The sequence below is a fragment of the Phocoena phocoena genome, chromosome 6, assembly GCF_963924675.1.
Source record: "Phocoena phocoena chromosome 6, mPhoPho1.1, whole genome shotgun sequence".
Taxonomy (NCBI): Eukaryota; Metazoa; Chordata; class Mammalia; order Artiodactyla; family Phocoenidae; genus Phocoena; species Phocoena phocoena.
Genome location: NC_089224.1, coordinates 93,103,388 through 93,129,696, shown reverse-complemented (window position 1 = coordinate 93,129,696; position 26,309 = coordinate 93,103,388). Strand labels below are relative to the sequence as shown.

At 39.2% G+C, this 26,309-nt stretch overlaps 1 protein-coding gene and 1 pseudogene across 1 annotated transcript in view; both read left to right on the top strand.

Annotated features, from left to right (window-relative positions):
• Positions 1–26,309, top strand: part of LPAR1 (lysophosphatidic acid receptor 1) — a 159,201-nt gene that overhangs the window by 63,167 nt on the left and 69,725 nt on the right. Inside the window, exon 2 of the mRNA XM_065878722.1 lies at positions 10,957–11,116. Within this exon, the coding sequence (XP_065734794.1) occupies positions 11,072–11,116 (45 nt within the window). The 5' untranslated portion in view covers positions 10,957–11,071. The remainder of the gene's footprint in view (positions 1–10,956; positions 11,117–26,309) is intronic.
• LOC136124769 (ADP-ribosylation factor-like protein 2-binding protein pseudogene) lies at positions 19,806–20,138 on the top strand (annotated as a pseudogene).

Genomic DNA, 26,309 nt, shown 5'->3' with positions numbered 1-26,309 from the left:
TACTAAAGAGATCAGGAGTTTAGACATTGTGGGCCTTGGGTAATGGAAAGAAACAGGGTGGTAGTAAGTAAAGAGTAATCCTTATTCAAAGAGTAATTCTTTTAATTGTCCTGTCTTTCAAGAGGATTTTCTCAGTCTTTTGAGTTGACTTCTCTTCCTTTGTTCTCATCACCTAGTTCTTCTTGCTCTCTCCCTTATGATTGAGCACCATTCTTTTATTTTTGTTTTGAACTTAGAGGGTGTGTTTCTCTTTGGGCCAATTTCTGACCCATTATTCCTAAACTTCAGATTTCCCCCATTTTCTAAATAATACAGCACAAAGTAGCTTGAGCTTGAAACTGTAAATAGAGTATGGCCAATACATCCTTGGCCCTAGCAGTGACAACTGTTCTGAGATTTTTCTGAAAATTGTGTTTTTACCATTCCTGGTTATTTTGACAAGTTTCAGGGTAGCATCGCTCCCCAGCAGGAACACTTTCCAAAAGGGAAAACTGTATGTCTGTCAATATAGTCGTTGAAATCCAAACAGTGAGTTTATTTAAATACTTTTTGGCCAGTTCCTTCAATCTGTAGAATCCTGAACTCTGAACTGTTAAAATACGTGTAAAACACTGCGACTGCGGTGCTTGGGTGTCTTTTGTGCAGGCAGCGCAAGCAGGATGGGCTAGCTGTATTCCTGCCTTTGAATGCATTAGCTGAGTGCCACGTGGAAAGAACGGTAGACTTTTAGGCCAAATGTAGGTCTGATTGAAAAGCTGGAGAAGCAAATGGAAAAACTGATCCTATATGTGGAAAAGGAAAGATTTTTAAGAGCATGAAATATACTGTCTTCAGTGAGTATATTGAAGGAAGATCTTGGGTCTGATCCTCTGAAGAAGAAAGCTGCTGCTGCCATAGGTAGAAGGTGGTATTTTAAAACAAAACATGAGGAAATTATTTGGTCTCTCAAGTGCTTTTCTGACTTCCTTGTTCTAAATCTGCATGTGAAGCAAATGGACTCTGAAAGTGATCACAGCTTTTTTCATCCCAGCTGGACCATTTGCCTCCCTGGTTTTATGGGAAGCAGTGGTAAGGATAGGAAGCTCAGATAAAAAAGTGTAGCACTGCCATCCCTTTGTCACCCATTTCCCCTTTTTGCTCTTTAAATTTGCCCTGAAATTCCTCTTTTAGCAACTTTAGAAATAAAACAGTATTGATTGACTCTCAAAAGGTGAAGAATGTTTTCTTTCTTCTTGAGATTTCCTGGAGTTTTTATCTTCGTTTATTACAGTTACATGCATTTCAGTCATATAGCTTTTCTTTCAGTAGTTACAATAGCTGCATTTTTTGGTCACCGTTATTATCACAGATATCCTTTGTTTACATGGATTGATAAGAAGCTCATGCCGAGGCTCTCCTGAGCACATTAATTTGATTTGACACGTGATTACCTGCATTACGTCATCAAGTGGAGATTTCAGGGTGAAATAAAGCCTGATTATATTTAATACACGTGCCTTGTTCTTGCTATTGCAGGTAAATGACACCTTGGCTGAATGTATACTTTTTGAGTCATTCTATATTTCTGACAAAATAATGAAAATTGCTTCTGTGTCTCGTCATCTGTTGTGGCCAAGCTGATGACTGTGTCCAGCCTAAGTTTTTCCCTTTGTGATTTGATTTTTCCCCACTTTGTTTTTTAATGGGAATTCTTTTAGCTCTTGAAGTTTAGTTATTTAACAAACCTGCCTTTTAACTGTGGTAACATACAAATGCCATGTAATTTACCATCTTAACCATTTTCAAGTTCAGTAGTGCTAAGTATATTTACATTGCTGTGAAACAGATCTTCAGAATTCTCTTCATCTTGCAAAACGGAATCTCTCTACCTATAGACAATTCCCTGTTCCCTCCTCCCCCAGCCCCTGGCAACTACCATTCTACGTACTGTCTTCTATGAATTTGATTGCGATAGGCACCTCATATAAGTGGAATCACAAAGTATTTGTCTTTTTGTCACTGGCTTATTTCACTTAGCATAATGTCCTCATGGTTCACCCATGTTGTAATATGTGCCAGAATTTCCTTCTTCTTTAAGACTGAATGATATTCAATTGCATGCATATACTACATTTTGTTTATCCATTCCATCTGTCCATGGGTTGCTTCCACCTTTTTGTCTATCATGAATAATGTTGCTATGAACATGGGTGTACAAATCTCTCTTTGAGACCTTGCTTTCAATTCTTTTGGGTATATATGCCCAGCAGTGGAATTGCTGGATAATTCTATTTTTATTTTATTTATTTTTTCAATTTAATTTTATTTTTTAACATCTTTATTGGAGTATAATTGCTTTACAAGGGTGTTAGTTTCTGTTTTATAACAAAGTGAATCAGTTATACATATACGTATGTCCCCATGTCTCTTCCCTCTTGCATCTCCCTCCCTCCCACCCCTCTAGGTGGTCACAAAGCACCGAGCTGATCTCCCTGTGCTATGCGGCTGCTTCCCACTAGCTATCTGTTTTACGTTTGGTAGTGTATATATGTCCATGCCACTCTCTCACTTCGTCCCAGCTTACCCTTCCCCCTCCCTGTGTCCTCAAGTCCATTTTCTAGTAGGTCTGCATCTTTATTCCCGTCTTGCCCCTAGGTTCTTCTGATAATTTTTTTTTCTTTTCTTTTTTTTTTTTAGATTCCATATATATGTGTTAGCATACAGTATTTGTTTTTCTCTTTCTGACTTACTTCACTCTGTATAACAGTCTCTAGGTCCATCCACCTCACTACAGATAACTCAGTTTCATTCCCTTTAATGGCTGAGTAATATTCCATTGTATATATGTGCCACATCTTCTTTATCCATTCATCTGTTGATGGACACCGGTTGATTCCATGTCCTGGTTATTGTAAAAAGAGCTGCAATGAACATTTTGGTACGTGACTCTTTTTGAATTATGGTTTTTTCAGAGTATATGCCTAGTAGTGGGATTGCTGGGTCGTATGGTAGTTCTATTTTTAGTTTTTTAAGGAACCTCCATACTGTTCTCCATAGTGGCTGTATCAATTTACATTCCCACCAACAGTGCAAGAGGGTTCCCTTTTCTCCACACCCTCTCCATCATTTATTGTTTGTAGATTTTTTGATGATGGTCATTCTGGATAATTCTACTTTTTTTTGAGGAACTGCCATTCTGATTTGTGTAGGAGCTGAACCATTTTACATTCCCACTGGCAGTACATAGAGATTCCAGTTTCTTCACATCCTTGTTTATTTTGTTAGCAACCATTCTAATGGATCTCATTGTGGTTTTGATATGTATTTCCCTAACTATTAGTGATGTTGACTATCTTGTCAGGTGCTTTTTGGCCATTTGAATATCTTTGGAGAAATATTTATTGAAGTCTTTTAATTTTTAGCTCGGTTGTTTGATTTTGTTGTTGAGTTTTCTTTATATGTTCTGGATATCAATTTTCTCCCATTCCATGGATTATCTTTTCACTCTTTTTTTTTTTTTTTTTTTTTTTTGCGGTACGCGGGCCTCTCACTGTTGTGGCCTCTCCCGTTGCTGAGCACAGGCTCCGGACCCGCAGGCTCAGCAGCCATGGCTCATGGGCCCAGCCGCTCTGCGGCATGTGGGATCTTCCCGGACCGGGGCACAAACCTGCGTCCCCTGCATCGGCAGGTGGACTCTCAACCACTGCGCCACCAGGGAAGCCCCTTTTCACTCTTGATTGTGTTTTTGTGCACAGAAGTTTTAAATTTTGATTTAGTGCATTTTATCTATTTTTTCTTTGATTGTGTTCTTTAAGCCTAAGAACTTCTAATCTTTTAAGAAAAGTTTACTTTTATTGTTAAATAACTTCTGTTCCATTTGTTCTTCCAGGGGTACCAATTCTTATACTGAATCTCTATTTTCTGTGCTCCACAGCCATAATTTCTAATCAGTCTAGTAACTATTTTTAGTATAAGCACGTGTGACTTTTCTTAAGCTTGTCTTCCATGGCATTAGCTTGGTTTTCTGTAGTGGCACTTCTGCCTGTTGTAGTTTTAAATACATTTTTAGTTTCGGCAGTGATATTTTTTTGCTTTATTTTTAAATCAGTGTTGAAATGATTTAAATGTTCAAATGTTTGAAATTTAAAGTGTCAAATAGCTATATGAGGCTTTCTAAGGAAAAGGAATTCTTTTCTCTCTCCCTGCCATTTACCTTCCCCATAGCTACCATTTTCAGTTGGTTTAGCTGCTTCATTGGGTATTTGCATTGCATCACTAAGACTTGTACTTTTTGATACATCGGTTTCAAGTATTGATAGACATCCTTTGTGGAAGATGTGCTGCATGCATACTCCCCTCCTGTACCTCTTCATCCTGATATAATTAGGTCGTGATTTTGATCAGGCCATATTCAGTGTTAGTGTTATTATGAACTTGTTAATGTCGTTCACAGTGGAGACATTTAGAATTCATTTAGAATTCTATGGATCCTTTTCTTTTTCTGTAAATCCTTCTCCTTTAAATTTTAATTATTCTTCTTATGTTTTCTTATTCTTCTTCTTATGTTTGCTTATTATTTTTCTGTGTGCTTATTATTCTATTCTGTGTGCTTAGGATTCTACATGCTCATTCAGTCGCAAACTCTGTCAGTTCCAGAAATATCTCAACATACCCAGACAGATGGTTATTCTGCAAACCTACTTTGTGAGTCCACTTACCTGTCACCCAGCGATGTCCTTTCACAAGTAAGCCAGGTATTCCCTTTATTTTTCTCCTGAATCGAGCTCCTGTTCCTGCATCCCATGCCTTCATTTTGATTAGTTTCCTCCCTGTTTTGCAAAGGACATCCTGCAATAAGATCGTAGACTGTAAATCACTTTCTTCATTGTCCATTGTCTTCTAGCTTCTAGATTGCTGTTGAGAAATGCAGGGACTTTCTGGTGCCTAATCCTTTGTTTATGAGCCCCCGCATCACTTTCTGGTCAGTTACAGCAATTAAAAAAAAAATCTGTGTTTAAAAAAATCATGATGGGGCTTCCCTGGCGGCGCAGTGGTTGAGAGTCCGCCTGCCGATGCAGGGGACATGGGTTCGTGCCCCGGCCTGGGAAGATCCCACATGCCCCGTGGCTGGGCCCGTGAGCCATGGCCGCTGAGGCTGCGCGTCCGGAGCCTGTGCTCCGCAACGGGAGAGGCCACAACAGTGAGAGGCCCGCGTACTGCAAAAAAAAAAAAAAAAAATCATGATGATGTGCTTAACGTGGGCATATTAAAATCGATGCAGGTGGGCAGGTATGCATCAGTGGACCCTTACAGTCAACAAACTTAGGACTCGTCACTTTAGGAAATGTTTTGAGTTTGTTGTTTGATCCTCCCCCCGCCCCCGTTCCATTTCCTTTATTTTTTTTTATTCTGGAATTGCTTTTATTTGGCAATTAGATCTCCTGGATTAGTCCTCTAGCTTTCTCATTCTTACTGTTCTATTTTCCTTCACTTTGTTTTTTGGCTGTACATTTTGGGCAAGTTTCTTAACTTTATATTCCAATCCTTCTCCTGCATTTCCAGTGATTGGTTTTTAAGTCTCCTATTTGTTGTTTGAATGGGTGCAGTATCTTCTTCGTGATGTTACTGTTGTTAAGGTCTTTTCATCTCAGATTCAAGAGAAGAATCTTCCAGTCTCAGGCTTTAGATATAAGGCTGGCTTCAGATGCTTAAGATAAATAAATAGATAAATAGAAATAGATAAATACTGAGAAAGACAGGCTATAGCTCTGACCTTCCTCTATCACGTCATCTTGTCCGTCCAGGCTTGAGGTTGAGAGTTTCTTCTATTTGGTTTCTGCTGAACTCTATAGAGTAGAGAGCTCTCTGAAGAAGGATACACACATTTCAAGTCTGAATTTTTTTCCTACCTGATCTAAATGGCTCTATTTATGTGTAACACTTTTCTAAAATTTTGAGGGTAAATGTATCCATTCCTGGTTTCAGCATTGATGACTGCTTTCCTCCTTTAGTACTTTGTGTTCATCTGTTCTGTTTTGAGAATGGAAGCTTTGAAATCTTTAGTCCTGTAGGCCCCACCCAAAGCTCTGGTTTATGTTCTGCTTCAGTAATACCATTTTCTGCTTTTTTATTGTTTTCTACTTGATCGACTGCCTTCATTCAAGTTCATAATTCATAATTTTTTTGTTAATGCTGACTCATTTCTTACCTCATGTTTTTCTAAAGTTCTCTTTTATGTAGTGTACCTATTTCTTAAGTAAATATTTGCTCTGATTCTATAGTCTTCCTTCTCTTGAGCCCCATAATATTTTTCATTTGCCTGGTGGATTTGGATTTTTCTGTCTCTTATCCTTAGAGAATGAAGTCTATGCATATTCAGTATCAGGTATTACCCTGCATTCTTTCTAGAGACTGAAATGAGTCACTGTTTGACTCAAGTCCAGATGAAGGAAAAAGGTTAGCTTTATAGTAGATAAATTTGCCGGTTAGAAATTCATCTTCCTATGAGGCCTAGGAAAAGAGCCAGCATCAGCTCCAGAAGTAATCAAAGGGAACATTTGCCTCAGAACCAGAGACTTTTTTTTAAGGTATTTGGTGTGGCACTCAGTAATTAGCAAGATCATTGTCACTTGGCATGGCTGCCCATATCAGAAAGCCAGCTGGTAGTGCTTTTCTCCCACATATTTTCTGGGCCAGTCGTTATGGCCACATGTAAATTAGAAGTAAATACAGACAGAGATTACTTGCTCAGTTGGAGCCATGAACCTCTTTTAAGGAGCTGAGTGTATTTTAAATGTACTCCAACGCTCCCTGGCTTAGTTCACTCCAGCCGTCATCCCTCTGAACAGGGAGCATCATTGTGAGTCTGTTGGGGTCTCATTTACTTATTTTCTGTCCACCTAATTACAGTTTCACATGAAGGGAATGTTGAGCCTTAAATGTTCTCCAACCTTCCATATTAATTCTTTCCAGTATGTTTCTGGAAGTTTAAGCAATAGCTGGGATCCATCTGTGACTTCTAGGGTTGATTCAGGCTATTTCCTTTTCTTATATTCAATTGGTTATTTTCCATTAATCTAGCACAGAACCATGAGCCTGTGTAGCTTTCTTACTTGTAAATGGTATTTTATCTATCCATTTTTTAAAATATTATTTTTTTAAATTGAAGTATAGTTGATTTACAATGTTGTGTTAGTTTCAGGTATACAACAAAGTGATTCAGTTATATATACATGCATATCTATTTCTTTCAGATTCTTTTCCCTTATGGGTTATTACAAAATATTGAGTAGAGTTCCCTGTGCTGTACAGTAGGCCCTTGTTGGTTACCTATTTTATGTGTGTGTATATATATATATATATATATATATTTCGAACTATAGGGAGGGATTTTGAGGTAATTCATACCCAAAGACTGTAAAATGGATGAATGGGCAAGTCAACAGGTGACAAAACTCATATTTTGCAAGTGACTGGCATTAGATGTAGTTTTGCGGTTTTGACAAGAATGATATACATTAGAAGGCATGCCTAGAATGGAAAATGGGGACAACTAGGGAAGAAGAGAATGGGCAATAGTGACGGCCAAGGGCACCTGCGGTTAATGGAGCTGACTCACACTGCTTTATGGTTTCCTGTACCTGGAGCTCAAGCAAATGAAGTAGAGAGTTACGGTGAGGGCAGGCTATAAGAATTGCAGGTCAGGTATCTAAATACTTGGAAGAGTTCAAAGAGGGATGAATTTCTTTAAAAATTCCATGCAATTCTGTAGTTAGCAGTCTGGGGCTCTGGGAAAGCAGGACACAAGATGTCAAAGTAATCCAGCTTACTTGGCCAGAGACTGAATGACATCATTATTTAGGATATTGTCTTTTTTGTCATCACATCTCTTCCCCCATGATTTGTACAGTTTTGTAAATAGGCTGGGAAGTAAATAGGTTTCATAAATGTAATTTTAAGACGTTGCTCCGAGAGAGCTATTTTATACCCTTTGAGGTAGTATTGTTTAGCTCTTATATTTTAAGAGTTAAGTAACCATATCCCATCTTACAAAAGGCTCTTATAATGTAAGAATAGGTTCAACATACACTTTTATGAATCTTCTAGTGTTATACACTATTATCTCAGAAATAAAGATCTCTTCCTCTGAAAAAAAAAAGGTTTAACAAAAGCATCAAAACTCGATATGTCTTAGATGCTTTAGGGGAAGACAGTTAATGTTCTTCTTCAAAATATGAAACTAACAATCTGTACTATCTACTATGTAGCTCAGGCATGTGTCACATAAATCAAAACTAGGGGCACATCATGAAAGTTTTTTATGGATGAGAGCAGCCCAGGGTGCTCTGTTTCAGGCTTTGGGGAAATAGTTACTCTGCAGAACGTCTGACTTGCATCCTGCTTCCTGAAGGACTTTATGAAATTTTTGCTTAAAAAAACTCCAAGCACTTTCTCACTGTTAATTTTTGTACACTTGGAGGGTTCATCTATGGAAAGGCCCTGGGGTGGGTCCTGGTTCAGGTCTCTGCTCCATCATTTCCTGACCACATGACTGGGAACAATGCATTGGGTTTCTCATCTATGAAATGAGTTAACAATATCTGCCTTAAACTGTATGTGAAAGGATTGTCCCAGTGCTCAGCATCTAGTAGGTGTTCATTAAATCTCAGTCTCCTGCCCCTCCTCCTTTTGCTGTCAGCAGTGATGCCATATGGCATATTTGTCACATCCATTTCGATATCCCTTTCCCGACTGCAGGCTGGGTGCCCAGCATTCACCTTTTGGGCAACTCTGTGTACTCTGGTCATTGAAAATATTTTATGGTTTTATCGCTTAATGATTTAGCTCGGCAGAAGTGATATTGGGCCAGCACACAGAGCGTGAGTCTTTTAGAATAGAATCTCACTTGCCTGCTTGTTTTGCTTTTTTGTTATCATTGTTTATATATTTATATATTATATAACATATTTATATATTCATCTGTCCACTCCACATATAATAGAGCAAGAAGATGTGAATTGTCAATATGTGAGAAGGAAAAAGGAAAAATACAAAAGTAGGGGTGGCACAAAATGGTACCAGAAATAAGTTCAGTATGAAGGAGTGCACCATAGGACCCTGTAATTTTCCCAGGGTAGGCTCGGCTCTCTGGCACCCCTCATGAAAGAGGAAATACACTCTGTGGATGTGTGCCTTTCTCCTGGGCTGTTACTTAAAATCACAGTGTGATAAACAGCAGGTATTTTTCCCTCTAAAACTGGGACTGAGGAGAGCATCACTGTTGTCTTAGGGCAGCTATGGAATTTTGTGTGGAATGTTAGACCAAAATGTGGCTTGACAGCTTTACTTCTTATCTATTAATAAAAATAGTCACTCTAGGGCTTCCCTGGTGGCGCAGTGGTTGAGAGTCCGCCTGCCGATGCAGGGGACACGGGTTCGTGCCCCGGTCCAGGAAGATCCCACATGCCATGGAGCGGCTGGGCCCGTGAGCCATGGCCGCTGAGCCTGCGCGTCCAGAGCCTGTGCTCCGCAACGGGAGAGGCCACAGCAGTGAGAGGCCCGCGTACCGCAAAAAAAAAAAAAAAAAAAAGTCACTCTAACAGAAAGGTAGAGGAAGAAAATAGGAAGGTGCCATGGTTCTAAACAACTAACACCTAAAGTGATTAAAACTACAGTATGAAGGATAATACACAGAGACAGGATAAAAATCAGAATGTAAGGTTCGAAAATCAGAATGTAAGTTGCTGCCAAACCTTGATTGTTTCTTAGGAAGCAGTTCTTCTGAGGTTATGTGACTTGCTCAGCATAATCCAGCTAATAGAAAATAGTGCCAGAGGATTTGGCAAAGACTTGGGTTAAATATCCAACTCTGCCATTACTTAACTGCTCAAGACTTGGATCTTGTGATCCTGGTTCATAACTTTTACTATTATGAAGAGTATCATTTGCCAATAGTTTGAAAGTATTCCAGTGTTATCTTGCATGCTGCTGAAACCAGAAAGTATATTTACAGACAAAAGCTCCCTGCAGGCAGGGGCAGCCTCAATTTTATTCACTGTGCCCTTAGTTCACTGTAGATGCTCCATAAATATCTTTTGAATAAAAGAAAGAATATTGTAAGATGGTATGAAAACAACCTAAAAATGAAAAATTTTCTTAAATTCTTAACCTGGAAAAATGTCCCCTTCTGGACTAAATTGCAATGTGGAAATTATCACATAGGTCTAGCATCCTCTCTCTAAGGGTATTGAGAGGAACTGAGAAACGTACTCTTCCTCATACATGTGGAAGTCTGATTTACAAAGCTTCCCCCTCCCCCAACCCAAGTACTTTACTTTTTCTTGTGACCGACTCATGTCTATAACTTTGAGGCATCTTGCCTTTCTTTAATCCTGAAAGTGGTAACAAGTTCCCTAAAGAAATGTAAACATGGAACACATTCACTTATGTCTCATCTGGGACTGGGACTTGCTTGCTGCTCTAGGGCTGGTTCTGCCATTAATGAAGAGTAAGGTTCCAGTCATCTCTCTTCTCCAACCCACAGGGTTTTTCATCTGCTAATGGGCAGGGTTGAACTGGGTGTCTCTAAGACACTTGATACTATTATTCTTTTTGCCCTTTGTCTATAAACTGTCAGCTCTTAATTGTGAGTCACTCAATTCCTTTGTTATTTAATGACAGGACGGCTCTTCCCTCTGCCCACTCTCCCTGTCTTCACAACTTGAAATCACCTGCCCAGAACATCTAGCTATCATACCGAGTTGGATTCAGACTTATGAAAATACATAAACTGATTTGGTTGAGTGGTACAGAAGTCCTCCCGTGAGATGTTAGATGCTCCCTCCCGGGTTCCTCTTTTCATTAAGCTGGTAGTTGGCATTTGGTATAGGGGATTTTTCACTTCCCGTGGCCAAAGGTACTTCACTCGCATATGCTAGTCCTCTGAGGCTGACGGTGGGTTTTCCTATCCTTTTCCAGGTACACAGTTGCTCCTAGCATGACCGTGATCTGATCAGCAACCACGAGAATCTGACTCCCGTGTGGGGTGCCTTAGTGCTGGGGCCTGGTCACCGCCCACAACTCCAGAGCTGCCATGGCTGCTGCCTCTACGTCCACCCCTGTCATTTCACAGCCCCAGGTATGTGATTCAAACCTGCATAGGTTTGGGCTAATCATAGTTTTGTTGAGTATTTCAATTGAATTTCAGAAAGTGTGTTTGACTTTGGAGATCATGTGTCTCCTCTGAAGTGTCATTTGGTGGGGATTTTTTTGAAGAGTATTTTTGTGAGGGAGGTGCTTATGGTTTTTGGTGCCTAGGGTGTCTGGCTGTTACCATAGGCATCAAACTCCAAATCAAGACAGTTAGTAGTAAATCCTGCTGTTGGCTTTTTTAGGGTTTATTTTGGAACAGATCTAATCTTTTTTTTTTTTTTTTTTTTTTGGCTGCGTTGGGTCTTCATTGCTGTGCGCGGACGTTCTCTAGTTGCGGCGAGTGGGGGCTAGTCTTCCTTGCAGTGCGTGGGCTTCTCATTGCGGTGACTTCTCTTGTTGCGGAGCACATGCTCTAGACGTGTGGGCTTCAGGAGTTGCAGCACGCGGGCTCAGTAGTTGCGGCACGTGGGCTCAGTAGTTGTGGCTCGTGGGCTCTAGAGTTGTGGTGCACAGGGCTTAGTTGCTCCACAGCATGTGGGATCTTCCCAGACCTGGGATGGAACCCATGTCCCCTGCATTGGCAGGCGGATTCTTAACCACTGAGCCACCAGGGAAGTCCAGAACAGATCTAATCTTACAACAAGTTTTCTGAATGTTGTCTTGATGTCCTCCTCTTATAATGATGATTATTTTGTCTTGACCTGTTCTAGTAACTTTGAGAAGAAAATGCAATTCCAGAAACTTCTGAACCACAGTAATATGAGTTACTTTTTCTGTCCAGTGAAGAACAGTCACGTGGCAAGAACATTGTTCTCACTGTTTTACAGTTTGATCTATTCAAGTATTAACTGGACTCTTTCAGTTTCAGCAGGCAGCATGGTATAGTGGGGAAGCAGACTTTGGAGTCATTAGGCCTGTGCTCACATCTCAATTGCTGGATAAGGTGCCTTAGTCATGCTCACCTCCCACGGCTTCCATTTCTTCTCATGTAATCATCTTTCACAGCATGGTTATGGGGATTAAAGGAGAGAAGCTATGCAAAGCATGTAGTACTCAACAAGTGTGGTTTCCCACTTGCTCTTCCATTATTTTCGTCTCTTCCTTTTGGACTGTGACCTCTGATCGCATTCATGAGAATCACTTCTAGGTCAAGATTGAAGAAAAAAGTACACCTTTGAGAAAAAGCCATATTGACTGGAATTTGAATCATTATGATACAAAATATTGTCCATACTTTTTTTCTTTGTATCATTTTGCAGGCTAAATTTTGTATATATTTCTTTTTTTTAATTGAATACAAGTTTAATATGATATGGGAGCCTTCATAAGGAAATGAAGATCTGAAGAAACAGACCTATGTATTTTTATGCTGGATGGGGTTTTATTGTTTTTTTTTTTTCAATTTTTTTTTTTTTAAGTACAGTTGATTTACAGTGTTATGTTAGCTTCAGGTGTACAACAAAGTGGTTCACTTATACATATATATAGAGAGAGTGTGTCTGTGTGTATATATATATATTTTTTTTTCAGATTCTTTTCCCTTATAGGTTATTACAAAATATTGAGTAGAGTTCCCTGTGCTATACAGTAGGTCCTTGTTGTATATATTTCAGGTAGGCGTGTGTGTGTGTGTAAAGAAGGGGATGGAGGGAAAGGAAGGAGAGGGAGAAAGGAGAAAGGAGCATTTCCACTTTATTTACTATAAATGTTTTCTTCTTCTCTGAAAGACCTTGGAATTTTATCACATGGATAGTCGTTGCTGTTCCTTAACATTATAAAGTTTGTAGTATCATTTTCCAGGATGTTTAGTGTTATCACCATCATGTGTATTTCTGTTTTCTGGTAAATGGATCATTGTCTTTTCAACACCTCATTTACTTTGGGTGTTTGGTCTCCATTCCCCTTAGTAGTGTTCTTGGTGCCCGAGAGAGACATGGTAAATGGGTAAAAAGATTTACTGCCTGTTACCTGAGGTCACCATTTCAAAGTCCACTGCACCTGTTCCCTTGCAATGACTATTCTTAGCCTTTTGTGGAGTGAGTTAGGCCCTAGTACAGGTTTTCTGGACAGGGCGTTTCAGCAACCCAGTCTCACTGCTCTCTTTTGTCAGCATTTCCAACAGCATCATCTTATCTACACATCTTCCCTCTTACACAAGCTACTATCAGCTGGTGAGTAATATAAATATTTTTAAATGACTCATTTAATGAAAACGTTTAGCACTGCCCTAGGTAGAAAGAGGTCATATTTAGTATAAACACTTGGGGAAATATATACTCTTGTAAAGTCTCTGTGGGAAAGTAAATTGGTCCAGTCACCCTGGAAAGTAATTTGACAGTATCTGTTAAAATTATAGACCTTTGCACATGCCCTGTTCCCATCTTGGTACCTATGTTAGAAACATGTGAGTCCAAGGAGATGTGCAGGAAGATATTCATTGACGCATTCGTTGAAGGCCAAGAAGTACAAAACTTTCTAATATTCAATAGTAGAAGGACTTAATCAAGTTGGTCACGTTGATATGATTTTAATACTGCAGTTAAATGATGGATATCTGTCTATCTCAGCACAACTCTGTCTCCTCAAGATATCTCGTGGAGGGAAAAGAAAGCAAGATGCAGAATGATACTTACAGGAAGATATCATTAAAACTGTGAAACAAAACCATATGTTTTTAGGGATAAACATATGGTACATTAATGTAAATGTGTATAGTGAAAAGTCTGTAACACACATTGCCAACGGGAAAGAGATTGTCCCCAAGAGGGCAAAAATTGGATCTTGGGAGATGAAAAATCCCTCCAGAGCTTAACCTTGCCTGATAAAATCCTATTCCTTAATTTCTACTTAGGGAGAATTTGAATTTAATTAAAATTTCCTCCTTGAGCATCACCAATAGAAAAAAAAAAAAGTTAAGAAACACTGGTCTAGAAGGATACACAAGGCTCTTCAGTCACATTGCCTAGGTTCAAATCCTGGCTCCAGTATTTCGTAACTGAGCCTGTTGGGGGAGAGGAGAAAAGGTATCCACTCTCTCAGTGCCTTGGTTTCCTCATCTGCAAAATGAGCATCATCATGAAAAAGCCAACTTCATAGGGTGGTTTTAGGGTTGAAATGAGATCATGTGTGTAGAGCTTAGAACAGTATCTGACATATTGTTCAATACATCTCAGTATTGTTCAGCAAGCACTGTGGCAGGCCTAGGGATGCAAGAATAAATAAGATAAAGAAGGCTTTTGCCCTGTCAGAGTTTATAAATGTAGTGGGAAATACACAGATAGGGAAACAAAAAATTAGAATGCTGTGTCACAAATGCTATGATACAGGAAGAATGGGTGCTCTGTGGGTAAAGTGGAACACCAGAAAAGACGTGTAGAATCAGGGGAGGGGCTTCTCGAAGGAAGACTGCCAGGCTGGGAGCTTGTGAATGAGGATGAGTTATTCTGGTAAGGGAGAGGAGACAGCCCGTGTGAATGTCAGGCGTCCCAAGGTGAGAGCTCACAGCATTTGCATGTGAATTCAGGGGTGGTTGCAGTAGACTGGGGTATGAGGTTGTGAGCAGTGATGGCTAGAACCAGCTCTGCCCGCTTACAAGATCTGATTGTTCAACTTTAAAAGGAATTTCGTGAGCCAGTTGACTTCATGCTTATAGCCTGAAATCAGCCAGGGTGGAGTATTTACACCACAGAAATTGGCAAACACAGGCCCTCATTCCTGAGCACCCATTGTTAAATACTTATCGGCATACTTAAGGTTGTAGAAAAGGTAGATGTTTTAGGTTACAAAGTTGGAGAAGGTTTTGCAGGGTCTCGGAAGCCAAATGAAGGTATTTAACATTAACCTCAAACAAGCCTGTGTAGCTCGTGTGTCTTAGAGCTGGGTTCAGACCTTGACTATTAACAACTGTGTTGAAGCAATTAATTAAAGAATCTCAACCAGAGAAGTGAGTCCCATGATTCTCACCATGTGTTGGGAGCAGTAGTAGCTTCTGATAGTTGGGGGAACTCAAGCCCTCTCGGAAGGAGTCGGCTGTAAGCTGGGGCGTTAGGTCACAGAGAGAGGCAGCTTACCCTTCCGGAGAGATGCAGCTCATTGGGTCACTTGGTTCCCAGGATCCTCTCGCCCATGATGAGCATCTTGATTATATGTCAACTCTTCACATGTAATTTGTGCAGTCAGATTTTAATCCGAGGCTGATTTGCCCTTGCCCCCAAGCCTGTATTTATTGTAGTCTCTCCTATTATCAAGTTTTCCCCAGGTTCAGAGAAGGTAAAAGTAATTTAAATACAGCATCTCCTTAGGCAAGGCGTAATAAGCTGTTCACTCAATCAGCTTCACCCGGTATTGTCTGGCACATCAACTTGCATTCTTTTAGAGTGAATTCAGGGACCTGTGCAAAGATAAACCCACATTCAAGTGTGAAAGGCCTGACAATCCTTTCCTAAGACAAAAACAACAATTTAAAAAAAAAGCTTTTGGTTTTGTTTGGTACTCTATTCATTTGGTAACAAAGAGCATTTTTCTAATCAAGGCTGCCTATTACTAGATATAAACTAATTAATATGAACAAAATAGCTGGTGATTGTTTCCAACAATAATAGGGAAGAAAGGTTCATTGTCACTCTTGCTGGAATTGCTGTTTAGTCAGTGAAAGATATGCCTGGTGCTTTGAAGTGGGACAAGTTTGTATTCCCTGCTTGACTCCTGCCTAGACTGTAAGATGGATTTTTGTTTGCTCATGCTGAGAGAGAGAGCACCTTGTTCTGAAGCTAGATGCATACTGAGGCGAAACTGGGCTAGCAGCAGCAGGAAGACTGTTTGTAGCTGCTTTGTTGTTCTGCTAGTCCAGATAAAGAGCACCCAAAGGAAGCTCTGGAGATGTGTACAGACAGGAACATGCTCATCCTTTGGTTAAACGAATGCGCTCTTACCCTGCGGGGATGGGAGAATGTAGGGGATGGAGGTAGAATAGGTAACCAATGACCATTTTCTGTTTCTAGAATGCTGTTTAGCAGGACTTTAACGGTGGTTCATCCAGTTACTGTGGGTGGAGTATGGATTAAAAGTTTTATTTTCTTTTTGAATGGAGGGGTCAATAGTTCAATCCATGAATGGGTGGTTTGGGCTCTCTCAAACAGACCGGTATTAGAGATCAGAAGAGGTGTTTAAGAACTTCAAAGGCGTTCGGATCTCACACCTGTGATTCCAGTAAGGAAGGAATCTTTGCCATCAGTATTTTACAAGGTATTTCATTCTTTCTCATTTGCTAAGTGGCTGTCTTGGTTTCAAGCCAAGGAAACGAAGATATTTTGATCCCTTCAAGTGATGTCCCGTAGCTTTCATTAAAGATGTGAATTTGGATAGATGCTTAATGTCTTCATCTTCATCAACAGATTTGTTCCCCTAGTTCTTACCCAGTTCTCTGATATAACTAACAAGTAGGTCTCTACTTGGTGTCTGCTGGAAGACAGGTGTTTTTGAACATCATTACTAATAGGTTTTTAGAGGTTTTATTTCTGATATTAGAGAGTGGATACATTTGGATTAAAGCAGTTGAATTCCTTGTTCAGTGGGTTGTGTTTTTTGAGATTGAAAGACTTCTGTGTTTTTTTTTTTTTTTTTGAAACTTTGTATTAGGCAGTTTTCAAACATTCACAGAAATCAAAAGAATAATATAATGAATCCCAATATAGCCATCACTGAGATTCAACAGTTATTAACATTTGGCCAGACTTGCGTCACCTTCTCCCATTTTGGGGGGATGAAATATTTTAAAGCAAATCCTTGGCATCCTGTTATTTTATCTCAGTCCTCATACATTAATATGCATCTCTAAGAAAGAATTCACTTATATAACCACAGTCCCATTCTTACACATAGCAAATGATAAACAACATTTTAATATCATTTTCTACTCGTCCATATTCAGAATTTCCCAATTGCTTTTCTCAAAAGTGTTTTTGCAGTTGGTATATAAAGTGTTATCTTTTAAAAACACTGATTAGATCAGTTTACTCTTCTGCCTGAAACTATTCAATGACTTTTTAAGGTTTAAAAATGGAATTGTTGCAATTGTTAAATTATCAGTCCCTAAAGTAAGGGATCATGGCTCTCTTGGTAGTAACTTTCTTTTGGACTAAAGTGTGAGCAATTACTTGTAGTATGACATATGTTTCCAGTGCCATATAATGAAGACATAGTGTGGTCTGGTTTCACCTACCCAGAGAAAAGAGAATGCGTGGGCTTAGATCCAGGTGAATTTTGGTTCAAATATAGGTTTAAATCCCTTTCAATATAATCTCTCTTCAGCTAATTTTTTTTTTTTTAATCTCTAGAATTCAAATAATATACACTGTGCTCACAGATTTAAATGGCAAAATATCTGCTAGGTGCTTTGTACAGTATTAGCCTCTTAATGGATCCCTGACATATGTTAGTTCCTTCCTTTTTCCCCATAATTATTCCCCATAGCTTTTTGCAGGGAGTGAGTGGTTATCTCTACATATGGTCTGTGTGTATGACGCGCTTATGTGTAGTATGCCAGAGGATCCATCAGAGGAAAGCCAAGTTGGATAAACACTCTAAGGAAAACTCCAGTGTATTGCCAGGAATAAATGCGTGTGGAGATAAACACTGAGATTTCTGACTTACTCCACCTTGAACCATGTTTCTATTAGAAGTTAAATTTGTTCTCATATTGCAATTTGAATTCATCTCTGCCCCCTTTTGTGTTTATAAACACAGATGAAGTTTGAGAGGATATCTTATTTCAGAATCCAAGGGCACATTTGGAGTTTTCTATTCATAAGACAAAATTTTACTGGGATACCTAGGGCAAACCACAAATGAGACCTTTCATGTTTGTTTCTTTTTCTTTCTAATTGGTTTAGTCTTTAATGATTAATGGAGCCAATTCTTTATCCTTCAGAGTGATGTGGCTTCTTCCCTCTTACTGCCCATGATGGGCCTCTTGGCCTGTTTTCCTTTGTACACTCCTAGCTTCTCCAGTTGTTTTGCTTTGAACTTTAGTTGCAGCTATTCCATGAATAAATGCTCAGGTGGGAAAATGCCCTGCTGTTTTTACCAGCTGAGGAGATGGTAATCAGAGGGTGCAGGGGAGTTTTGTCTTTTGAGAACTGTACCTTGCTGTAATAAGACTGTCATTTAAAAATTCCACCTTGGATGATACTACCAAGTGATGATACTACCATTTGGTAATCACATAGCATCCCTTAAAGAAGTGCCTGTAAGTTAGACTTATTCCATTTCGTAAATGATTATCCTGGGCAGGCTCAGGCTGGGAGAGAAGTGATAGTGGGTTGTTATCTGCTCCTTAGCATCCGATAAAATGTTTCTGAAAGGGATGAATTCCTGAAAGGCAAGGTTAGGTATTAAGCAACTTTCAAAGATTCAGACAACCTTTGGTAGCAAGAGCACCTGTCCTGTAGGAAGAGGGATAGGGTATGGTTGTTGGTGAACAAGATAGCTGCCCCATTTAAAAGTATTTGCACTGAGATGAACTTCCACCAGCCAGCATAGAGAGGTTTGAAGCCTTAGTTCAAGCCTGGGAGAAAAAGTCATTCATCTGGATTCAGGTTTGGGCCCCAACTCCAAGGGCTTTGCATATTCTAGAACTCTGTTTAGCATTACCTTAACTGTGGTTGATCAAGTTACTGAAGTCACCTGGCAAAAACCTGGCAAAAACAAAGGGCCCAGGAAGAAGCCCAGCCCTATGGTCTGTGCTCTGGGCTTACCTCTGACATGCTGGTTTGTATATGGATGCACAGTGAGGACTCAGAGGTTATGGTCAGGCATAGATGTGACAAGTCAGATGGAGACACTCAGTTGCTGGTCAGCTCACTGTCTCATTCAAGACCAGTTTGGAAAAGCAGAGCAACACAGCCTGCAGCTGGGAATTCAACTCTATATCAGCGGAGAAAAAAGGTAGAAAGAACAAGGTGGCGAATGACAGGGAATCTGAGAGGTTGTAGTCCTGTTGTGCCAAGATGTTTCACTCAAATGATGTATCCGGAATATACATTTATTCTTATGAGAACTTTTCTGCATGATTTTTTTCTCAAACATATTAAAAAATTGCATTAAGTATTTAAAATATTAAAAACTGCCTCTTTTCAGTTGCACATCTTATTGCTTTCCTCTAAGCTAGTCACAGAAAAAGCATCGAGAAGCTGTTTGTAAGAATAAGAGAATACAGTAAGTATGGGTAGTAGAATACAACAAGAACTTAAAGAATAGGTATACAATCGTATTTTTTAAAAATTGAGAGGCGGGCGCGGTAACGGACGCCTGGACCCCGTGGCGGCAGCGGCGAGTTTAGTGAGGCCTGGCAGGGCTTAGAGGCCCGGCCGGCCCGTGGCCGCAGCCGCGGAGCCTGAGGCTGGGGCGTCGTGTGCAGGCACTACCCGGCTGGGCCGCGAGCCGCCCGCGGCCTCGGCGGCGAGGCCTTCCTGATGCCGGTTGGGGCTCTGCGGAGCAGAGCGGAGGATGCGCCCGTGCCGCGGGCGTGGTAGAAGGCCAGCGGCCCGCTCCCCCGCGGGCGGTGGATGCGGCGGCGGCGGCAATGGACGCCCTAGAGGAAGAGAGCTTCCCGCTGCCGTCTCTTCGCCCATGATGCAGAATTTGATGCTGTGGTTGGATATTAAGAGGACATTATCATGGATGGTGAGTTCCAGCTATTACAGAGGAATTGCATGGACAAGTACTACCAGGAGTTTGAAGACGCAGAAGAGAGTAAGCTCACCTACACACCTACTTTTAACGAATATATTTCTTTGGTAGAAAAGTATATAGAAGAACAGCTGTTGGAGCGGATTCCTGGATTTAACATGGGGGCTTTCACTACAACTTTACAGCACCATAAAGATGAAGTGGCCGGTGACATTTTCGACGTGCTTCTCACGTTTACAGATTTTCTGGCTTTTAAAGAAAGCTTTCTGGACTACCGAGCAGAAAGAGAAGGCTGGGGACTGGACTTAAGCAGCGGTTGAGTGGTGACTTCATTGTGCAAATCATCTTCTATGCCAACTTCCCAGAACAGTCTGCGACGCTAGGTCCCACCTGCAGGTAATGGGATCTTTCGAGACATCACCAGGCCAATAGACTGGGAGAGGCTTTGGCTAATGATGTCAGAAGAATATGTCTTGGAAAGACTGACTCTGTTCTACAACTCTTCACTAATGTTAAGTATTGATGGGTCAGAAGAAAATTACCTGACTTCCTGGACACGTTCTTGTCTTCGGTAACCCTCGTACTCCTCCCTGAGTAGACACCTCTCGCAGGAGCTTCTGAGTCTGGCTCCTGCATCAAGCCCAAGACCAGCATTCCACCTGGGGGGCACTTCCCCAGCATACATGTTGGTGTGCCCATGTTGGAAGAACCCTATCATCAACTCTCTTGGCCCAGCAGGCCTTGCATGTCCCATCAGGCTTTTTGTGCACTCACAGCTTTTTATATGGGTCAGAGTTTCAGTCCTGCAGCCTCAGTGGGGTTTTTGACTGGGAGTATTTATCTAGGGGTTAACTCAAGCTAGCTGCCCATCTCAAGGTTTCTGAAAATCCTATCACATTTAGTCTTGGCTGTAGGAATCAACTTAGATTCCCTTTACCTAAAAGGTGCATGTGAAAATCAATTCCTAGTCTTACATGTACAGTCCTTGTATCACTGTCTTCTGCTGGTCCTGATGTAGTCCCATTGTTTCTATAACTCTCGTTTACGTGTTTTTTAAAAAATATTTTTATAAATGAATACTCAGGCTAACCTAGTGGATATAATCTTGGAACTTCCATGATTACCCACTTCAAGATCAAAATATTATATGCTGTGTGCTTTTTAGCTGTTAGTGCTATGAAAGCAAACATGCTTGCTACGTTGGTGTTCCTATTTTACTGGGCACCAATGAATGTATGCTGGAAGTAGCCTGAAAGGTTTCCTTTCTTAGAGCGTGTTAGTGTTTGTGCAGGTTTGCTTAAAACCCTTTCTGTGTAAAACAGCTCCTTAGGTTTTCTGTTGGGGTAGGGGCTCTGCACTTACTTCTTACAGTCAAAATAATATTACCAAGATAGTGTTCCACTGGTCTAGCTCAGTAGGAGGTAGCAAACAGCTTTACTGGTCATCTGTCTGCTTGGGTTTAGTACACTGGTTTAGTACAATGTTTGATAGAACGTGACTGACAAGAAAACATGGATGTCACATCGCTAGAAAGAAAAACTGTAGTAGTTCAATTCCCAATGTGTACCTTAGTTGTTATTTTGTTTTTATTTTTATTTTTCAAGTAAAAATAAGAATCTCTGCTGACTTTTCACTTGGCTGTTCTGGTTTTAAAGGATGAGCTATATAGGCTGTGTGTTTTTCTGTGCCGATGTGGCATTTATTAAATACTTTTTACCATGAGTAAAAATAAAATAAATAATAAAAAATTGAACACCTAAAACTAATACAATGATCTATGTCAGTTATATCTCAATTTAAAAAACTGTTAAATGAGAAAACTACCCCAAAATCCTGTATACAAATGCCTTAAAAGTATCAAGTATTTAAGAATAACTCTAATAATAAATTCGGTATAAGGACTCTGAGATTATTTATAAAACCTTATTAATAGACATTAAAGAAGACTTAAACAGAGAGATACCATGTCAGTGGATTGTGAAATTCATTGATTTCATGTCAGTTCTCTTTAAATGCGTCTGGAGATCGAATGCAGTCACAGTAAAAATTCCAAAAAACTGTCTTGAAACCTCACGAGCTGGTTCTAACATTCATATCAAACTACAAAAGGTCAAAACTAGCCAATATCATCTTGAAGAAGATGACCGAGGTGGGAAAAAGTGATCTTCCAGATATCAGAATTTATTATAACATTATAATAAATAAGTCAATGTGGTATTTGTATAGGGATAGATAAACCATTGGAAGAAATAGAGCCTAGACACCAATCCACACGTATTATTGTAAAAAAAAAAAATGGATTTGAAACAAGATAATAAAGAAAGATACTCTGTTCTTAGCCTATGGAAATAAAAAGGGCCACGAAAATAATTTTCTTCATCGGATGAATTATTTAATTATCTTGTTTTGATCCGTGAGTTCAAGAAGGCTGCATTTTAGAGGTGGTGTTTGGTTTATGAAGGTTTAAACCTCCTGGGTTACTTGATTTAAAAGTTTCAGGAGAAATGGATGTTACAGAAACTCAGTCCTTAAAACGTGGTGTGTTTCTCTCTCTTTTATAGATGAGGAAACTAACTTCTAAGAGGAGAGTGTTAAATAATTTATTGAAGTCATATTAGTAAACAAAACAACTGGAATTTGAACCCAGATCTCACCAATTCTGGGGTCTAAGCTCTAAGCTACTAGAAATCTGTAATGTTATCTCCCAGACCCTTCGCTGTCTCCCAGGAAATAGGAATGTTAAGTGAAGCATGATCACGTATTTCGGTTTTTATCCATTAATCATTCTTTGGGCCTGGTGGAGCCTAGCAATAGTGCTCACTACTTTCCTTCCCCTCTCCTTCCTTCTCCTCCCTGCTTTATTGACAACAGAACCCATTTGCTTAGACTCCGACTGAATAAGGTGTTTGTTTGTTATTTTAAAAATGTCGGGATATATGTATAGCTGATTCACTTTGTTATACAGCAGAAACTAACACACCATTGTAAAGCAATTATACTCCAATAAAGGTGTTAAAAAAATATGTCAAGCATACAGAAAAGTGTAGAGAGTGTTATAATACAATAGGATGTCTATTACCCAGCTTTTAAAATGTTAACATTTTGATGTAATTGCTTCAAAATCTTTTGGGTGAAGATGGTCAAAAGGTACAGACCTCCAGTTGTAAAATAAAAAAGTCCTGGGGATGGAATGTACAGCATGGTGACTATAGTTAATAATACTTATATTGCATTATTGAAAGTTGCTGAGAGTAGATCTTAAAAGTTCTCATCACGGGAAAAATTTTGTAACCATGTATATGGTGATGCTTGTTAACGAGGCTTATTATGGTGATCATCTCACAATATATACAAATATCGAATCATTATGTTGTACACCCGAAACTAGTGCTATATCTCAATTATACCTCAATAAGAAAATATCTTAGGCTTTAATAAATAAAACAAAGAACCATTATAAAGTTAAGGCCCTTGTACTCCTTCCCAATTCTATTAACCTCCGTCATTACTCAGACCATAAATATTGTTATTTATCATCTCCCCGCATGTGTTTGTGGATATATACATATGTGGAGAAAATGTTTAAACAGTATGTAGTGTATTTATGTAAGTTTTGTACATTTCTAAGAATGGTGCACTGCATGTATACTTTGCAAATTGCTTTAGTCATTAGCATACGTAAAGCTCAACTTTGTTCATTTTGACTGCTTTATAGCATACCCTTCTGGTTATTTTGCAATTTATCATTCTCCAGTTGACAGATATTTACGTTGCTTCTAATATTTTGATATTATAAAGGAGTGGCAATGAAAATTCTTGTATAAGTCTCCTTATGCACATGTGTGAGTTTTTCTGGCGTTAGAATCTCTCAATCACGTGTATGAACATGTCCAATTTAAGTGGTTTTTGCCAAACTGTTTTGCAAAGCAGTTGCACTGAAATTTTATTCCCACCGTAACTGTATGACGGTCTTCGCCAACTCTTGATATTTTCAGACTTGTTAAATTTTGTCCACCTGATGGAATGATTAATTGGGTCTGACGGCAGTTTGTATTTAACTTTCTCTGATTCCCCGGAAGGGTAATTATCTTTTCATGTGACGACTGGCCATTTAGTTTTCCTCTTCTCTGAATTGCCTGTCCCCATCTTTGCCTATTTTGCTATTGGATTGTTTGGCTTTTCTATTTTGATTTGTAAACTAAGCCTTTTTTAGGTGCATTGCCAGACTTTTGACTATTCTTCAGCTTTTCTTTCCACTGATTAGGAAGTGTTTCGCTGCACGGAAGTCTTGAATTTTGTCAATGTTTTGATCTTGTTTAGAAAAATCCCCCTATTCACAAATTATAAATATATTCTTTATTTGCTTTTTACGTATGTCTTTATATCACCTGAAATTGATTTCTGGGTATGATATGACATAGACAGTCAATTTGTTTTATTTTTTCATATAGATGAACAGTTACACTGTTTTCCCCATTGGTGGGTAAAGCCATGTCTCTTATATCGAGTTTCCATGGAAATGTGTGTTTCTGGTTCTTTATTCTATTCCATTGGCTGTTCATGATTTTCTGTGCCAATATCATGTCTTATTTTATCACTTTAAAATAACGTATTCTTTTCCATAGGGCATCTAGTTCTTTGTTTTCCAAGTTATCTTGGATACTCTGGTTCTTCTGTACTTCTGTAGCAGTGTTTAGGGAGCCTGTCAAACTTCGTGAAAAACCCTTTTGGGATTTCCATTTTATTGCATTGAATTTATATATTAATCTTGGGAAAATTGACATCTTAACACCTTTTTCTTCCCATGAAATATTATCTCTTCAATTATTTAGGTTTCGCTGTAAGCTTTTGAATATTTAGACTTATTCCTAGATACATTAGACCTTTTGTTATTGTAAATGGGTTGTCCTTGAAATAATAATTAAAAATTTTTTTTCTGGTGTTTCTGTAGGAACACAGTTGATTCATGTGGCTTGATAGTTAATCCAGCAAATTTACTAAACTCTGTTAGTACAGTTTGTTTATATATTATCTTGCATTTTATATGTAACTGATTAATCATTTGTGAAAAAGAGTAAGTTTTTCTTTTCCAATTCTTTCCTTTTTTTTTTTTTCCTTATTGTTTTGGCTATAATCACCAATACATGCTAAAAGCAACTGGTGATTGAATCACCTTTGTTTTGTTTCTGCCTTAAAAGGGAATATTTCCATCAAGTATGACAGTTGCCATACATAAACGTTTTACCAAGTTAAGGAAGTTTCCTTCTAACCCTAGATTGCCAAATTATCATGAAAGGCTATTTAAATTTAATAGCCTTTTCCATTTTCCAAACGCGTATTTCCATTTCTAGTGAGATGATCATTGGCCTTTCTTCTTTCCTTGAATTTGTTCGTGTGATGAATTCTGTTACCAGATTTTTAAATGTTAAATCATCTTTGCATTCTGGAATAAACTCTATTTAGTCACACCTCTCTCTCTTTCCCTATATAGATCTAGATGTAGATCTACAGATATAGAAACTATATTTTATTTAGGAACTCTTCATTTATGTTCTTAAATAATACTGGCCAGTAATTTATTTCACTCTTAATCTCCTTTTTGTTCTTGTACCATGGGTGTGCTGGCTTCATACAAATATAACCAAATAAACTGAGAATGGAAAATCAAAACAGTAGTATGAGGTAATTTTAGGTAGGTTTCAAAACAAATGGAAGTAAAATGCTGAACTACAGTAACATGGGAGCCAGAGGTGTTGGAGTGAAAGCTCATCGAGGGAAGAGGATTACCTTTAGACTTCAAGTCAAGTATGCATGTTAAAATATTAAAGATAAGCATGAAAGAGTAGAAATGGAAATGTAACTGGAACCAGTTGAAGTGGAGAAGGGAGAATGCAAAACCTCAATCCGTTCAGTCATCTCTTTAGTCTGATATTCTTGGGTCCTATCCTACTGTGTACTGTTCTGCTGATTCTCATACATGGTATCCTTCCTGTGTGTTTGTAGTCTTTGGGATGATGAATTCATCATCAGTGGGGCTGATTCGAGAGAATCCTGTGTGGCTGTATTGAGGTCTGGCCCTCTGGAGAGGTTTGATGCTTGCTACTACCAGCACGTGGATCGGAGGGGGGGCGGAGATATCACAGGCTAAGGACTGTGGTTTGTGTTAATTTCTCCTCCTGTGGGTTCTCAGATTTGGCAAAGGTCTAACTTCATTCTCAGACTTGGCAGAAGGTCTAACTTCAAATCCCATCTTGATGGGGAAGGGAGGGGTTTTGATTTCTGAAGGGAGTCTTTTAATTTATTTATTTCCCAACCTGGAGCCTAAGCTAAGACAAACTTCCTTGTTTTCCCCAGTGCACCTGTGTAGATTATTTTTTCTGTTCCACTCTTTTACTGATAGGGAGATCTTCAAGACTCCTAGCTTAACTACTGGGTCTCAGTTCTAAGTCACTTCCTCAGTCAAGGCCAAGGGCTCATTTTCTTTTTCCCAG